The sequence below is a fragment of the Strongylocentrotus purpuratus genome, unplaced genomic scaffold (genome assembly GCF_000002235.5).
Source record: "Strongylocentrotus purpuratus isolate Spur 01 unplaced genomic scaffold, Spur_5.0 spur5_scaffold_14, whole genome shotgun sequence".
NCBI lineage: Eukaryota > Metazoa > Echinodermata > Echinoidea > Camarodonta > Strongylocentrotidae > Strongylocentrotus > Strongylocentrotus purpuratus.
Genome location: NW_022145599.1, coordinates 23,940,120 through 23,958,961, shown reverse-complemented (window position 1 = coordinate 23,958,961; position 18,842 = coordinate 23,940,120). Strand labels below are relative to the sequence as shown.

The 18,842-nt window shown below is 37.2% G+C and overlaps 2 protein-coding genes across 2 annotated transcripts; one reads left to right on the top strand and one right to left on the bottom strand.

Annotated features, from left to right (window-relative positions):
- Positions 1 to 2,995: 2,995 nt before the first annotated feature.
- On the bottom strand, positions 2,996 to 11,302 carry LOC575632 (ribosome biogenesis regulatory protein homolog). Its single transcript, XM_776018.5, has 11 exons — positions 11,078 to 11,302; positions 10,168 to 10,240; positions 9,694 to 9,732; positions 9,111 to 9,149; positions 8,389 to 8,490; positions 7,720 to 7,798; positions 7,118 to 7,225; positions 6,372 to 6,484; positions 5,893 to 5,934; positions 5,180 to 5,278; positions 2,996 to 4,297 (listed from the first exon to the last, which is right to left on the bottom strand). Exons 1-11 carry the CDS (start codon positions 11,233 to 11,235, stop codon positions 4,142 to 4,144), a joined length of 1,008 nt encoding a protein of 335 aa, XP_781111.1. The 5' UTR covers positions 11,236 to 11,302; the 3' UTR covers positions 2,996 to 4,141.
- On the top strand, positions 11,299 to 17,247 carry LOC373246 (60S ribosomal protein L18). The gene is made up of 6 exons (XM_030984515.1): positions 11,299 to 11,401; positions 11,526 to 11,612; positions 14,080 to 14,187; positions 14,571 to 14,793; positions 16,332 to 16,401; positions 17,069 to 17,247. The coding sequence occupies exons 1-6, from the start codon at positions 11,399 to 11,401 to the stop codon at positions 17,142 to 17,144; spliced, it is 567 nt and encodes a 188-aa protein (XP_030840375.1). The 5' UTR covers positions 11,299 to 11,398; the 3' UTR covers positions 17,145 to 17,247.
- The last annotated feature ends 1,595 nt before the right edge of the window (positions 17,248 to 18,842 follow it).

The following is an 18,842-nucleotide window of genomic DNA, read 5'->3' as shown; positions in this document are numbered from 1 at the left end:
GTTTGTATGTGCCTAGGAATTGCAAGTCGCAAGGTAGTTTACATTTTTTAAATGTGCACATGAATGGCAAGTCAGGATGAAAAGAGTTAATGCATGTGTTTGCCTTATAGATGCTTACTTACTTATATTACCCGTGTATATAGAAATGTCAAGTTAACTACGGTATGAAGGCTTTATATTGCAAACAGTAATCATTTAAAGAAATAAATATTAATCATAACGATGCTACATGTGATCACCATCTTGATTGGTTTTGTTTATGAGGAATGAGGATAGAGGTAATTGTGTTAAAGTGGATGAAGGCCAGCTTTCCTTCTTTCTAGAAATCATTTTGTGCAATTTGTTATGTACGGTATGTGAAGAAGTATTTTTGATGTACATATGAATGAAAGAAAATGAAATAACCAAATGATCTAGAGGCAACTCACAAGATGTAATGCTTCATATCTGCTGTAAATTTTACAGTAAATTTAATAAAGAAATAAAGATTACAAGTTGCATATATGATTATTTTTTACTGTCTTGTAAAATATTCATGGTTACCCCGTCTCACAACATGCTTGAAAACCAAGGTTGTCAAAACATTATCAGTATACCGTGTGAGTCAAAAAAAGTTTACACCTAGAAAGTTGCTAATTATTTTTAAAAAAATCATCTATGAACAGTAAAGTATTATGCATCTTATGAAAGAGTGTTTTATCCCAAATCATTTGGTATCATTTTTGTGTGGTATGTGTTCATGCTTGGATGAACATGAGGCATTGTTTGCGAGAGTACAAAAATCGACTTGCGCCAAAGTGATGCGGATTAACGCAGTGAGAGAATGAATTGAATGTATCAAATGAAATGCATTGGATATGCTTTTTGCAGAAGAAAATTCACACACACACACACACAAATGTACATTGATATTCGATAATGGATTTGTGTGGCATGATTAATTTTGTTAGGGTTGTTATTTGGATCTACAAAGACCGTATTAATACCCAAATCCCAATTGTTTTTTTCAAACCTCACACAAGCAACTTTGGCACAAATCGATTTTTGTACTCTCGCAAACAATGCCTCCTGTTCATCCAAGTGTGAACACATACCACACAAAAATGATACCAAACGATTCGGGATAAAACACTCTTTCATAAAATGTATTAATCATTTACTGTTCATAGATGATTTTTTTTTAATAATTAGCAGTTTTCTAGGTGTAAACTTTTTTTTGACTCGCACTGTAGAATAGGCACTAAAAGGGATTATCCATTCAATGAAAAGAGAAATCAGAGATGTTTAAATTATAGCAAGTGTGATTCATTAAAGGTACTATGTCCCTTTTGCAGCCAACCTCAAATTCTGTAGAACTTTGCAGGAACTATGAATATGTCATGTATGTCCTATCTGTGAAATTTAAACGTTAGCAGTGTCCTCATATTCAAATTATGCAAGGAAACCTGTTTACTTGCTAGACTTCACTGTCAGACACTATTGAGTGACTCACTGGCTTTTTTTTCTTCTTTGGTAATAACATACATGAAAAGAGTTGTAAAGGGTCCATGAACATTTGTCTACATCAATAACCCACTTCTTGTGATGGCCAAGATTAAACTGATTGAATCTTTGCGCAGCATAAAACGTATGACCATCCGGTACAATTGTCTGAAAATCAAGACTATTACTTTTGGGCTCTATAGCCCTAAAGTCGATTTGACAACTAATAGTCATTATTTTCCCACTTGAAAATATTTTCAAGCCCCAACCTTTTTTAGGGAAGTTCTAAATAAGTATTATCTTTCAAATGCAGTTGGAATTTAACTTTTTCATTTTTTGGCCTGCAAATAGGACTTAGTACCTGTAATGCTGATTATGGTGATGTATATGTGTGCCTGTGCTATTTTCTCTTTCTCTCCAAGTACTGCTCACTCTTTTCTCAACCCCTCTTCTCTTTCTCTGCTCCCATTCTTTATCACTCGATTCATTAATGCTGATAATGTTGATGTGTATGTGTGCCTGTGCTACTTTCTCTTTCTCTCCAAGTACTGCTCACTCTTCGATATCCCCCTTTCTTTTCTCCCCCCCCCCCCACCCCCTCTCTCTCTCTCTCTCTCTCTCTCTCTCTCCATCCCACCCCAAACCCTCTCTATCTTCTTCTCTCTCTTTCATTCTCCCTCTCTCTCCTTATCTCACAATCTTTGAGATCAGCACAAAAGGAAGTAGATAACTTGTTCTGTCATGATAACATATCAATTTCATTCAGTACATATATGTATATGTATAATGAAAGGGAAAGAAAAAAATGATTATACTCTGTGTGGCTGCAGAAGCATAAAAAATATAACTAAACATAACCCCACTATTTTTTTTTCTTCTTTCATTTTGTTAGAAAGCCCAATTTCCATTTCTTGGGACAGTCTAAAAAGGGAAATTCTAAGATTGAATCGAACATGATGATATTAATTTTTATCATTGTATGCTCAGTAAATTTACAAAAATTTGACAATTAAAGATAAAGTTGAGTTCTAGTCATGCGATCGCATTGTGAAAGAAAAGGTGTGGAATGGATCAGAAAAAGTTGATCATGTAGCATGTAAGTATTGGTGTGTACTGCAAGGTTCTGGAGTCATCAAAATCATAATAAATTTGACCCGGTCTTGGTAAAGTAACAAGCACTGTACACAGAAAGATGTATATGTGACTACACAAATTGTGTCGGGCTACTACTGTAACCTTGATTTCATTATCTTTCTATGCTCATTACTCAGTCAGTATACATTTTCTACCAAAATTGTTTGGCAAATGACATTTATTTGTAATCTTGAACATTCAGTGTAAGTTTCGTTTGATTCTGTGAGAAATCATTTTCTTTTTTTACCAGAACTCAAGTTTATCTTTAACTACTCTCGGTAAAAAGAAACATGATAAATATATTAATCATATAATGACACAGCTTACACAATACAGCATATCAGTAAAAGGAGCCAAATTGTTCCAATGAATACAGATATAAGAAGGAGGTTCAGGGTGATTTTATCTATAAAAACTCTTTGGAGGGCCCTTTAAGAACAATTTCTGTCAATGTATTGTAATCCTTTAAAGTCACTGAACATGGTCATCATACTCGTAGCAATGGCCAATTTTGCTTTGAAAAGAAAATTTAAAAGGGATTTCAATTACAGTAGCATGACTCACCTAACACAAATGTATAATTAACATGGAAGACGTATTCTTTTGTGGCCCCTTTCATTGATTTGGATAATACTCATTCTCTTGACCAGTTTAAGTCCTTACTGAAAACGCACCTTTTTAATTCATGAATGCTATTATGCAGTTGTGAGTCAGTCAAAGGAGGTGCACACCATCTTATTCTTTGTTTGTTTGATATTTTGTTTGATCTTATGTATGACCTTATGTTTGATCTCATTTTTATTTTTGTTATTATATATGCATGATTTATTGAATAAAAAACATTTATATTTTTTGTGTTTATTACAAGTTTTAGTTGGTAATTTTAAGTCAGACAATGGTGCACTTAGAAACACCTGTATTAAGCGCCTGATAAATTTTATTTTAAGGAAAAGGCGCTATATCAAATATCTTTTGGATTGGATTGGATTATCTAGATATATGTTTATAACTGGTTTACTTATGAGCTAGTCCAAAGTATTTTGTCCCACAAGTTACAGACTACATCAAAGATTTTAGTCCATTTCATAAATTTATAAATTTGATAGCACTACTATAGCTTGGAGGAGAGAAAGGATTATGTATTCAATGTTTATTATATTTGATAACTTATGATACTTGGTAACTCATAGTACACAGAGCAACTATAAATACAATGGACTTGCCCTTATCAAAGTGTAAGGCATTGAAATAAATCTCTCCTGAGAAAATTGATTTGAACAATGACTATTGGAGACGCCAATTCATATCGATACATTACGTAGACATCACTGCTTCTCTCTTCTTCACTTATTAATCTACACAAATCTTGAAATGCATTTCCTGTATAGTCGCTTTCAAAACGTATGAAGAGTAGTGGATCCTGCTGACCGTTGTGAATGACTTCACAAAAACCTAACGATGAGTATTATACAAGTAGTCCATGAGTTCAAGAGCATTGTATTCTGAAGAAGGTGCGTGAGGAACCTCATCGCTTCTTGCCCCGCGCTCCTCCTTTGGTCCTTTTCCTTCCAGCAGTCTTGGGCGCGGCTTTCCTCGACCCCTTTCCTTTTCCGCCCTTCCGTCCCTCTCTCTTCTCAGCCGCCGCACTCTGTTGCTCCTCCCTGATCTGTCTGTTCACAGCCTGGATGGTGATAAAAGAAGAACGAACAACAAAGATTACTACAGTGAGTCTATCTGGTTGTCTGCATTATTAGAGGTAAAGACCAGTATTGGAAACGCCCCAATTTCAAAAAATGAAACGGAAGCTCTTATTACCAATCATGTGAAAGAATATGTCTTGACCAATACATGATGATAACAATTTTGCAGGGAAACCGCCTACTAATTGATATATTTGGTAAATTAGTTTATCTATTGGTATGTGAGAGATAAACGCACGTGTCGTGCACGTGTGCGTAGTCCCATATACATCTTTCTGTGTACAGTGCTTGTAACTTTACCAAGACTGGGCCAAATTTCTTATCATTTTGATGATTCCAGAACCTTGCAGTACACACCAATACTTATATGCTAGATGATCAACCTTTTCTGATCGATTCTACAACATTTCTTTCACAAGGCAATCGCATGACCATAACTGGTCTTTATCTTTAAGCACCAAAGAGTATTTGCTGGAAGACATCTAACCTCACAATGTAAATATCAAGGCTGACAGCACAAACTGATCAAGGATGTTCAATGAAAGTTTACTTAATGAAACAATGTAACACAACTACAGCCTTTTCACAAGAAAGCCAGTTGGCATGGAGACCAAACATCAATTGTAATCTGTCATATAACAGGTTTAATGACCCCTATCAATTCTACAAGAAATGGCTCTCCAAAATAAATGTATTTAATGATTTTTTCCCCCTGGATAAAGGAACACAGATCCATCAGGTGCATCACGCTTGTTGTCCTTCTCGATTATGATTGAAAACAAAAATTTAGCTATATGCATTTAGGCATGTAGTATCAAGAGAGGTGATCTCTACATTTCAAGACTTTTAACGGAACAACGTACCTTAGTGACATTCATCTCAGGTCTGTTTCTTGAAAGTCCATCTAAAATGTTTTTCTGAAGATCCTGTTCCTTCTTCAAGGAACCCATGACAGGTTCAAACTAAGGTGACAGAAAAAGAATACAATCATCATCATACGATCAATCCTCATTACCAAGTCTCTTGGATAGGCTTTAAAGCTACTGGTCCCCTGATTGCTCACTTACAAGCATACACATACTTTCTTTAATAGCAGTCAGGTAAAATAAACAAACCAACCAACCAATGGGAACAGATCAGCACATTGCTCCAGAAACACACTCTTGAATTCAAAAGAAAATTTCCTTTCAGGAGAGTTTATACATTTTTTGAAGGACCGATAGCACGGTTACATCTGTCATTGTTAACTTCTATCTTCTGCATAAGTCAAATGGTACATAGATGATTGCATAGTCTGCTAGATGGATGAACTAGTGTGGTTACTCCAAGCAATGGCCCTCCAGGCCTTCCTTTCTAGGCAATGATACAGAATGATATAGTAGCTATACTTTCCTTTATAAGCTTGTGAAGTGGTATTGTGGGGGGGGGGGGGGGCTGAAAAGCTTTGGTCAGAGTGAACACATTTAGTTAGCTCATGATATTTTCTTGCCTGAAAAGAGGTCTTAGATGTTATCAAACAATCTGTAAGCCATACAATGTGAAACTTCAAACAAACAGGTAAAGAAGAGTACATTACCTTTCGTCTTTTACCAAGATTCTTGATCAGTGGTTCCTTGGGCTGTTGGGAGACAAAAGGAAGTGAACGAGGAAAACAAAACAATTGCGACATCAAAACACAATTTTGGAACTTCACACAAATTCCTTACTCAAGTCTACTTTAAAACCACAAACTCACATTTCCTGAAACTTTCACAAATTGCAAATTGTATATATTCAGTGTAGTTATTTAATGATTTCATGATATGAAAGTGAGTTAACTTGACGAATTCAAGCAAACACTAATGCAAGTGAGATATCCATATCTAAGAGCATCCTGTTCTTTTGATGTTATTAACAAAACCAGCTGCATATAAAGAAATATTTGCTTGGGGATTTGGATGCCTGTTAGCACATATCTTTCCAATTAACCAAAACTGCTTGACTAATAAACATTATGAAGTGTCATCAAGAGCTTATAATCGACCTACATATCTTACCACAATGTATGTCACTTACCAGTTTGTTTTCAAACTTTCCTATCGATGCTGTAGAATGCTTGGATAAATGGATGGCCTTATTGACCATGGTTTTGTCTGGTTTCTCTGTTGGAGTGAGCCCCACTCCTGGAACTGAATTGATAAGATTGCAAACAAAAAATAGAACACTGTCACAAACACAGAAATGTTGGTATTTGAGTCCCAATCGGTGGACTAGATTTTCACCCTCTAGCTTGCTCCAATATTGGAATGTAGAGTAATAGCATAACAAAAATATGTAGCAAAGCTCTCATTTAGAGGTGGATGATTGCAAGAACAGTTGACATTCATGGCTTCAGAAATCGGTCCTTTGCCTGACCATCAAGGATAGCGACATGGCTCAGTGGTAGAACAGTGGTCTTGTGACCGGGAGGTCCCAGGTTTGAAACCAAGACGATGCGCTAGTGCCCATTGGTAAGGCATTGATCCTCATTACCAAGTCTCTCAGAAAGGGACTTACAAGTAAACAAATGCTTCCTTAGCAGTCAGGTACAACAATCAATGAAAACATTAATCTGTGTAATAAGTACTTTTTAGAACCTAGCAAGGCTCAGCGAGGACCTAACAAAACGACAATAGCTCTGGCCTTTATTTCGTCAAAGATACAGGTTTAGGATAGGATTGGGTTGCAATTGGATTTAAGGTTAGCTTTAGGGTGAGGTGTAGTGTTTGATGTGGTCTATAAGGCGGGAGCAGGTGTTGTAAAAATACCAAAAGATGTCTCACCTTTTCTTTTTTTTGCTCTGGCGATGTTCCGAAGCCTCTGAAGCTCATTCTTGGCTACTCTCTCCTGCTTGGCTTTCTTCTTCTTGGAAAATTGGTCCTCCATGGGATCTGGTATCAAATATCACACATCATTAATATCACATAAATATAGACTACTCAGAGGGTTAACAATCTTCCCCCACTAGTGGACTACCAAGGGTAGAAGTGTTGCATCTTAAATAAATCTTGAGAGGAGCCATAAAGTTTCAAGTTTCAACTCAGACCAGTTGAAATTTGATCTTCCCTTATTCCAATTTTTACTTAAAAGAATGATGAAGAACACTAGAGTGGGTATAACAGAGACAAGCAGTCCCATTGGCACAGCCCACAATCTCAAATCTCTGTGATATATATACATATATATCTAACTTGCCTTCAGATATTGTGTATCTACTCAAGAAAAAGTCAATTATTAAACTATTTTTATTTCCCTTTTTTCTCCAAATGACACCCATGCTAGTAGTATATTACATCAAATCATAGCCTACGCACTTAGATACTTCCTTTCATGGAATCATCCGATAGGAAAAAAAATATGTAAGCTTATCATTTAAACAACTTACCTGCATTGGCTGGTACTTCAAGAAGCCAATCTTTTTTTAGGTCATTCTTGCTCTTGTACCCAAATCTAGGAATCCATTTCTGCAACAAAACAAATTATTGCATAAATAGTGACATATGTACATAAAGAAAAAAAATTGTTTACATTTTATTCTTAATCATAATATTTTTTGAGGGGGGGGGGGGGGGGGGGGGGGGGGGAGGCGTTAAGAGGAGGAGAAATAACATGCTTCAAAATTGTTTTTGATGATTAACTTACTCTGTTCACATTAATGTATATTTCATATGTATTGTAATTTGTAGGTTTATTTGTAATTTTTTGTTTTGTTTAATATGTAATTTTTTATCATTGTACTTTGTTTGTTATAGACCTTCGGCACCACTTCGGTGGTAAGTGCTCTATGCACCGTTATTATTATATATTATTATTGTTTCAGGGAATGACTACTTGGGCATTCAGACTGATGAAAAAGAAAACAAATATACAGATGTTATGAGAAGACACGGATGCCTTGCCGTTTAGCTTTGTCATTTTAACTCATTGGATAAGATTTGATTTCAATAAATACACACACTTTATACACACTCCAGCCATATCTCAGGTATTACAGGTTAATAGTACATATATATGCCAGATTATAAAAAAAGAAAAGAAAAATCAAATTGGTTACCTCTTCCTCCTCACTCCAGACTTTGGTGCTCTTTTTTTTATTCATGATTCCTTTCTGCTTGGCGTATTTTTCCCATTTGGTAGCTGGCCTGTCCTTCGGTACCTGTATATATCAACAAGGTAGAATCAAGCTGGGATGAATGTCTCTCATTCTATCATGCATACTCAGGGGTCTATTTTCCTGGAGTAGTCTAATCTTTCACTTTAATCCTGGACCCAACACTAACCTCAACCCTAAACCTTACCCAAAAAATAATCACTACCCTGGCTTATCCTAATTTCTTGAGGAAAAAAAGAAGCCCTAAGCAAATGTTGCTGAAACATACATGTTAGGTCACCACGCTTACACGCGCTCACTGGAATGTCAATATTTTTCTTTAAAAGTTAACTAACATACCATTACTTGTAATTATCAATCCATAATATTATTGGAAGCAAGTTCTCATGGGTTTCTTTTGGAAATTACTCCTTTGGCCAGATGATATTTATGAGTTTAGAATTGATTTCATGGTACTCATTGAAAATCAACATTTCATTCAGCAGTGTCTTTCACAGGATCAATCACTTGTTACAGGATAGTCGTGAGCAGGATATAATGCTAGTAGTGATACAAGACCTTGCAATATTGGTTACTTGGCGACTTCTTGTGCTCACTTGTAAACTACCTAAAGCTCATTACCAAACTGTAAAATCCATTCAAACAAAACCTAAATTACAACTCACTCTCTTTTCTCTTGGCAGGACTGTAGTTGGTTCTGGTAGCTGTGATTGAAATAATGATGAAAAGTATACAGTAGAAATGCTTGTTGGTACAGTATAGTAAAAGTGCATGTATTCCAGTATGTTCATGAGTATTGGGAAGGAAACACTCAGAGCTCATAAAGCACATGGACTTTGTTGAGCTTGCCAGTGCTTTAGATAACTGAATGGATGTGGCAGTTTTAGTTTACTTTCATTCTATCATATCCTTTGAATGATGATGATGATGATGATGATAATAAAATACAACACACATATATTGCAGGTAAATGCATGCACCACCCATCTAGTAAACTTATAATGATCCACATTGTGAAACAACATGTAATACTAAGGAAAGAAATACAACTTTGAACAGACTTTTTAGTAAAATGTCTTTTCCATAACTATTATTTACAGTTAATTGTACAACTATTTTCAGACTGGATTCGGATACCCCTTTTTTATTTTTTGAATCTCAAGTTTACTATGTCTGAATAGATAATACAATATGACACTCCCGTAAGCTTGTGATCACTATAGACCATCATGAATAAAAGGTACTGACCTTGACAGTAATGGCATCCTCAACTCTGTGCACAGGAAGCTGAATTAAGATTGCAATAATTGGAATAGAAAAGAAGGAAAAAATTGTTTCAAATGAGGATAAAACACATTTTCTGATGACCCAAATAGACATTTCATTGATAATTTTACTGTTAGGAAATGAACTCAACAAATTACAATAATCTCATTCAGACTTGGTAGAAAGGCAATTGCACAAAATCAAACTAAAATCTACTACATGTTGGAAGATGTCAATACCCTTTACCTAATTGGAACTTCTGTTATGATTATGACACAACATATGTTAGAAGGAAACCAAATTCTCTGATGGTGCAAAAAAAGGGATTTCAATTTATTTCCAATTCAATTCATATTGAAGAAGTAAAAAAAAACAAACACCTTGAACATTTGATTTTAAAATAATTCAGTGCCTCACAATTCTCATACATTATTATAATTATCATTATTAACTCACCTTCCAGAGCTGGTTGAATAAGAGTTGTGTGGCATCCCTAGCAATAGATGAGAGATAATCTCCTTTATTGACTCTGGTGATAGAAAGTAGAAACACATACAAAAATAAATCACATGAGGATAATGACAATGACATGGAGTTATGGACAGAGTATGTGCAGTCAGGATACATTTTAACCACTGAATCTGATTTCCGATCAGTTGATCAATAGCTTTTGAACAGTCATCTTATCTTAAATAATTATGAACAAAAATCAACCATGTTCTTATGAATGAGTTCATCATTGAAGGTTTTAATTCTCATAACGTGAAAGTCTCTGTACAAAGTCAATGTGAAATGCATCAAGAAAACCATTGCAGAATCTGTTTTTGCATAGCTCGAATCGGAAGTATGAATCGTTCGTGAAAATGTATTTTATATTTGCAGACGCGTCTGTCCACGTTTACAAAGCCGATCCTTATTCTAGGACCAGCACCCCTGCCCTTCTAGTTTGTTCACGTACCTACTAACATAGACCCTAGTCAATATCATACTAGACTAATAGACAAATGTCAATCTTTTAAAAAAGGTGTCCCAACTCCCAAATCCTGTACATTCTGTGACTGTGGTGTGGAAATAAGCCACCACTAGCTGCCACTGCACCAAGCAGTAAGCCAGTATTTTCTAAAGTTAAACGATCACAAGAATTCCCAAGTTGTTGTTTACAGTTAATATTCTTTAACATGATAAATTGCCACGGTACACTCACACTGCCCAGGTCATGCTGACGGGAAATGTTACTTGATATTGCCAGTGCTATGCATCGACCATTCGACCACACACTCAAATATGTTTTCTACAGTCCCATCTACCTGTTTTTGTGTTTGCAAAGGTAGGTCTATATTGAAAGGTAAACAAAAATTATCCTCACCTATATTTCTTTAAATCTAATGCATTTGGGTCACAGGCCAGCAAATTCCCTAAGTCGATTTCTACTTCTACATCTCGCTGTACTTCTATAGACTTGTACTTCTTCTCTTCCTCCGCAGCATTCCTCAACACTTTGTCCACAATTTCAGAAGTGTCCATTTTTTTTCCTTGCGTACGTATCGTACAGTGTAATTTCCCTCTAACTTCATGCGGCACATGTACTGTGCACAATCCAGTACACGTGTGTGATCTCGAGATCCATGCATAGTCGGAACAACAGAGGGCGCACTCTTTAATGTCTCTTTGGTCGTAAACAGGCAAAATGGTATGACGATGAAAATTTTTGAGCCGATAAAATCACGAAAAATCACATTAATCCTACACTACTTGCATTATGATTAATAATTATTATAATAATAATACGTTACTTTCTTATATTTACGTTACAGGGTATCGATATCGACCACTCCAAGCTGCGGAAAGTCCACAGAACTGAACCCAAGAGTGAGGATATCTACCTCCGACTGTTGGTGAAGGTGCGTTATTTCGTGTAGATATCTAGTGTATAATGTGATGGTGAATGAATGGCGAAGTAAACGTCCTCGTTCTTATTTATTTCGTTACAAAAAGAGCATGTAGAATTCTAGATCTATAGATGTAACATAGCCTACAGTTTGTTAATCGACCGTTTCTCAGAAAACCAGAATGACATTTACCAAAAAGGCTAAAATATGCTAAAATATATTACCCCATCCCATTCACTCGGCAAAACAGGGATGATGTGTATTGTGTATGACTATGAGACTGACCATGCTGAGTATAATCCGAGTTGGATCTAACTCCAGGAAGCTCCGATGCCGAAGGCGTCGGAGCTTCTGCAGGTGCATCGGAAAAATTAAATTAGCGGGTTGGGTAACAATATCTCAAAATATGCAAAGGGAGTAATTACAATTTTGACTTCCTAAGTTGCTCGACTCCTCTCTGGGCATCTGGCTGGCCACTTAAATTTATAATTTGAAGAAGTCTTTGATGGGGAAAAGGGGAGTGATTCTTCGTCCTACCCCAACAATTCTTCCATGTTGTATTGTTGATTCAACCGGCGAAGAGAAAGTATGCATGCACGGTAGTGTGTACTTTCTCCTCGCCAGTTGAGTCGACGATACAACATGGACGAATCGTCAGGGTCGGACGATAGACAGCGCATAGATAGCCTATATTCCTTAGGACAATATCGATCGATATGACACCTCATTTATTGAGTATCACCTTCAGGATCACAAAGAAAGGTTTGAATCTCGATTTGAACAAAAAAAATTGACCAATTTTGCATGGTCGCGCATAGACCGAATTTTCCGTCTCTTTCGTTCGTTAGCCTCTTATTGGGGTAGGGTCGGCTCTCTCTTTAGAGACGGAAGCCGTTTATACACATGTCCTTGCTAACGCCACGGCCAGTCCTGGTCGTAGCGTTTTGCCCCCAAAATCCCCCAAAATGTCATTTTACCTCGAGCATGTTATATTGTAAATTAGGCCTAGGCTATAATAAATCAGTTCCACTTACCAACTTGACTGAAATAATCAGTTTAATAGTCCCTTTTTAGGAAATTATGGGTCAAAATCGGAATCCATGTTGAAAAAGATTTTCAAAATGGATTTCGATTTTGACCCATAATTTCCTAAAAAGGGACTATTAAACTGATTATTTCAGTCAAGTTGGTAAGTGGAACTGATTTATTATAGCCTAGGCCTAATTTACAATATAACATGCTCGAGGTAAAATGACATTTTGGGGGATTTTGGGGGCAAAACGCTACGACCAGAACTGGCCGTGGCGTTAGCAAGGACATGTGTATAAACGGCTTCCGTCTCTAAAGAGAGAGCCGACCCTACCCCAATAAGAGGCTAACGAACGAAAGAGACGGAAAATTCGGTCTAGGTCGCGCAATGCACATAGACTGCATAGCCATAGGGATGCGTGCAATCTCTATGGGAAGAATTTTAACACACAACATCGGGTGCGCGATCAGACGCCCTACTAATGTCATGATAACTAAGGTTAAGACCTACAATATAGGGTGCATTTATGCTTGATTTTGAAGGTAGAATGAGCGATCTGAAACGCTCATCGTAATCGCAGTTCCACGGTGTACTGTTTATGCTCACTTCTCTGGCTCCTCCAGGCAAATCTGGCCGGGTGGTCTTGCAGCTGGATTCGCAAACCTGCACTGCGCATGCTACGTAGACCCACTAGAGGTCAGAGCGTTGACCCTATTGAAACGCGTTTACAAATGATTGTGCGTTTATGCTTCCCAGAATCGCCGATTTTGCAGCATTGCCGATCATAAACGCACCTTTTTGTGAGTTTACGATCAGCGATCGTGATCGCCGTTTTTCACTGATTCTACAAAAATGAGAAAAGACAACTGTGTTTTAAACTAAACGTGTAACAAATGCCTGATTCTGGCCAGAAAAAGTTGAGCATAAACACGCCCTTAGACTACTACAAATTTGGAGGGCAAAACTCAATTATATTTTTGGAGGGTCAGTCAACTCAGAGATTATGGGCTTTGTAAGCATCACATTGGAAATCTCTTGGCTATACATTACTTATTTCGATGTGTTGCTTCTTAAACATGAAGTAAGCCACTATATAAACATTTTGTAATATGGGATAGGGTTTTTTTTATTTTTTATTTTAAGGCCGTCTGTACTAGTTTGGCTAGGAGGGATTAGACCACCCACGGTGACAGTGGTCACTGACAAGTGGCTATCTCATTAACTCGGCTCTCAATTAATACAAGAAAAAGAGGATCATGGGGGACCAATGGTCACCAATGAGGCATTGTTTTCTATAAAGAGGGAAAGAATTGTCCAAATAGCAGGAAGCAGGAAATAAATCTTTTATTTGAATTATGATGCAAAAAAGATGCAAGGTTAGATACTCTATACATGATGTAACTTATTGTTTCCCATGCTTATACATGAATTATGATTTTCCAACTGCAGCTCTACAGGTTTCTGGCCAGGCGTACAAATGCCAAGTTCAACAACATCGTCCTCAAGAGGCTGTTTATGAGCCGCAGCAACAAGGCTGCCATGTCTCTCGCACGTGTGGTAAGTTATATCAAATAGAGGAACATAATGAAATTTATTCATATTTATGTTTTTGACAGAATTTCATCATGGGTCTTAGACTAGGAGGAGGTGGGGGGGGGGGGGGGGGGGGTGGGAGATACGTTATTTAGGACACAGATACAGTTGATTATACTGATGAGGTGGAAATACAGATACAGTTGGAGACTCGGTCTGGTAGAAATATTGGTTCTCCATGTATGTCAATGCATATTGATCCTTAATTCTACATGTACATATTAAGCTGAAGATTTGCGATAAATGTAACATGATTTAGTTGGGGACAACTGTCTTGATCATTCATTAAAACAGTTACAAAGACCGGAATTACTTATATTGCATGATCTGTGTTTTCTTTACCCAAGGTTCGCTTCATGAACAAGGATGGCCGTGAGGGCAAGACTGCCGTCGTCGTTGGATGCATCACTGATGACGTGCGTATCCACAAGCTGCCCAAGCTGAAGATCTGTGCCCTGAGGGTGACTGCCCGTGCTAGGGCTAGGATCATCAAGGCTGGAGGAGAGATCATCACCTTCGATCAGCTCGCCCTCCAATCCCCCAAGGGACAGAACACAGTGCTCATGCAAGGTGAGTTGGATATGACATCAATCAATCCACCTTTATGATGTTAACAGGGAGGCCAGTTATAAAGCTATTGCTTAATTTCAGGATTTTTCTTCGTGGTGGTTTGACATATATGCTCCATTGACATTTGCTTCTGGGTTTGTTTCATCAAAGATGTAGGGTCAGTGTCTGGGTTTTTCAATGAGGTTTAGGGTTATGATAGGGTAATATTTTCCCTTGAATTTAACATAGGGTGTACATAAAAGTTTGCTTGAGCACGTCAGGAATATTCAATATTGCTACAATTTAATTTTGAATTAAAAGACAATCTAGTCCTTGTGTTTGGAATCTGGGATTATTCTGATTTGTTTAAGATCAACATGCATTTACATGCATAGCACTGCTTTGTACAAATCAAGTTTTGTATGCTATTGATTGATAAGATTTGGGGTTTTCCCTGTAATTTCAAGATGTGGTCTGCACTAACCCTGTAAACGATCATCGGATCGGCCGCCGATACCGATCCGATCAGGGGTGATCGGGGAAAAAATTTCCGATCGCCGATCAATTAAAATGATCGGAAAAAATCGGCATTTTTTTTTTTTTTTTTTTTTTAATGACGAAAATTTTCAAGTTTTTGGCTGTCAAATGCTCAAAAAAAGTTCATGGCTGGGATTATTTTGTCATTTGGAGTTGTTGTAGACAATGATTGGTAATATTTAGTGCCTTTTCATGACTTTGAAATTAATAATATTGGTCTAAGAGCAGAGGCAAAACATGCGGGCCGCCATCTTGGATTATAGTGTAGGTTTTTGGGGGTTTTTTTAATGACGAAAATTTTCAAGTTTTTGGCTATCAAATGCTAAAAAAAAGTTCATGGCTGGGATTATTTTGTCATTTGGAGTTGTTGTAGACCATGTTTGTTGATATTTAGTGCCTTTTCATGACTTTGAAATTAATAATATTGGTCTAAGAGCAGAGGCAAAACATGCGGGCCGCCATCTTGGATTATAATGCATACCTACAGGGTTAGTCTGCACACTATCGTCTCATGTCATTCACTGATACTGTTACTTACTTGTCCAGACAAGGAGTAATGACAATCGTGGTTCTTCATGTGCTAAGTTTGTGATTTTTATGAAAGCAGGCCCCGGTACATGTAAAAATGATTGTGACAATGAAAACAGAGCTACTCAAATTTTATGGGGGGGGGGGGGGGTGGTGTCTGCTGAATGCTAGATGAGCATTAACAAACAAAACTCTCTGTTGATAAACGCCCTTCTGGATGTGCAGATGATAGTCTGAAGCATTACAGATGATGACACAGAAACAAGCAAAGTGATTTAGTCATTTTTAAGGAATAGATTAGATAATATCTGTAGACTTCTATTGAAGGAATGTTGTGGATCAGAAACAATTTTTCACGTACCGGGTACATGTATGGACAGATATACCACAGAAGTTTTGTTGAGAGGAGCACCTTCTCTGCCTCTAGCTGACTACTACAGACCTCTGAAGTGAAAGCACTTTAGAATAAATATACTTTCTTTTGTATATTTTAGGATGCCGAACCCATCGCAAGGTGTACAGACATTTCGGAAGGGCCCCAGGAACCCCAAGTGCACACACTGCGTAAGTATTTTGTACTTTTCAGTGTAACTATTTATGGGAGTAACTATTGTGCATTTTGTGCAATGTAATCTTCACCGGTCACCCAGGGTTACCAACAACATTAAAGTATAGCTTCACAGTAATTCTCATAGCCGCCTCCTTCTTTTTTCATCTCCTTCTCCTTACCCCTTTTCTCCTCTTCCTCTTCCTAATTCATTTTCTTCTTCTTTCTCTTCTTTCACTTCCTCTTCTGCTTACTCTTTTTTTCTCTCCTTGTCTTCTTCTTTTTCACGTTCTAATTCTTCTTCCTCGCCTTTCTCATCTTCTTCTCCATCTCCTTCTCCTTCTTACCTTCTTCTCCTCCATATTCCTACCAGGTTTTCAATGTGATTATTTATGTTTCCCATGGTCATTTTTCAAGAGGTGCCATCAACAGAAGGGGGTCCTTAATCTTCAATACTTGGAAGGCATTTCCATTTTTGGTAGTGCTATTTGATTCCTGAAATATTTCTCTTTTTGAAGCAAACGTGCATTGAGTTAGATTATAGTAGTTGCTAATTAGATTCTTTGTCTTCTTTTCGAAAGTTTTATTTCACATCCATAGGAAAATATGAAATCAACAAAAAACTCTTCTCCATGCTTTGCATGCTGATGAATTACCCAAACTTTTTTCTCTGTCTTCTTTCAGACCATACGTACGCGCTGTTGGCCGCAAGTTCGAGACAGCTCGAGGTCGCCGCAACCGATGTGGATTCAAGAACTAAAACACGAGGATACCCAGGGCTGCCTGCCCAAAACCGCCAGTGTCATCTCCATAAGACTATATTACTGTTCATAGCGTGAATAAACAACATCACAGATACTGGACACAGTGATTCAAGTGCAGTGTGTTATGTGTGCTTGTGCTTGAGTAATACTAAATAGGCAGATTGGGAGATAGAGGGGAGTCGGAGAATGAAGAACATGGAAAGATGGTAGAGAGAGAGAGAGAGAGAGAGGGGGGGGGGATATTTGTTTGGATAATATTATATACCAATATAGAGATTTATAAACTAGAGAGATTGTCCAAGAGTCTTGGGTTGGACGAGAGAGGGTACGGTGATGATGATCTGACATCTGCTCTAGCAACATTTTTAAAGGATCTGTTTCATATGAATGATAGAGTTTATGGGAAATCCGACCTTAATCTCAAACTAATCTCATAGAAAGAAAAATCAGAGAAGCACACTGGTAAGAGTAAGAACAAAATCAAATAAAAAAAGATATTAACTTTTTGAAAGTTGCTTATCAGCTATACTATGGAAAATTCAAAAATGCTTAAAACAAGCGTCAAACAATTTTCCCATTTGTTCCAAAATGTAAGACTCGGGAGGGTCTTATCTTTCCAAAGGACTTGTAATAATATGCTTATCCATGATTTATTTTGAGTAGTGCCACAAGGGAGAATCATTATCATTATCACAAGGGGAAAAGGGAGAATGCGCACTGGAGAAAGATATTAATGATACTTTTGTACACAAACGGGAGAGTTGTCCATGAATATGTCATAATCCATTGACAATATTGCCAATTTGAGATTCGCATAGCTTTTTAAGGTTCAGTGATGTCACATTTCAATCATTAATAACTCTAATAAGTCTGTTTTATTTCAAACTTTCACCATTCTGTTTCTCTGATTTTTCTGCTTTTGAATGAACGTTACAAAAGGTTGGATTGAAAGAAACGCGAGAAATGGAGATGGAAGGAAAGTACTGGGTAGTGAGGGGCAGTGAGATGCTAGAAAGGAGAGTAAGAAAAGAAGAAAAGTGATACCGAAAGAGAGGCGAGATGGAATAGTAAATTTGCACATGAAGAGCGTCGGAGGGAAAGTGAGATAGAGGTACAGAAATGAGAGAATAGGAGATTGTCATACAGAGAGAAACCACATTGCCCGTCCTGAATGAATCACTCCTAGTTAGCCCCTAAGTTTTGACCCTTGAAAGTTGTTATGTACTCTTACTTAAGGTACACAGATGAATACTCAAGACAGATAATAGCACACGTTTGATACTCATGGTATAAGATTCCAAAGCAAGTTTATTGCGCCAGGCGCATGCGCAGCTTTATAATTGTGGGTCATCGTATGACGTCATCAATATATAACAAAAGTAATTTTGACCATCAAAGTCATCAGCAAAAATGTTGTCGGCCTGACCGTAGCAGTTGGATTTACTCCTCAGAGCCCCTAAAGAAGACCTCCATAGATCAATTTGTTGTCAGTAGGAAGTAAAATGACCACATTTTGCCTAGTGTAACCCACTGACCAAAATCCGACAGGGAAAAAAAAACATGTAATGGCTGCACATCACAAATTATAAAAAACTGAATACTTTTTTGTTTGCCCAGATAAAATACCAAAGTGCTCTGGATGTGATTATAAAAAATAACGTCTTCCAACCTTAATAGGTAAAAGTGTGCTATTC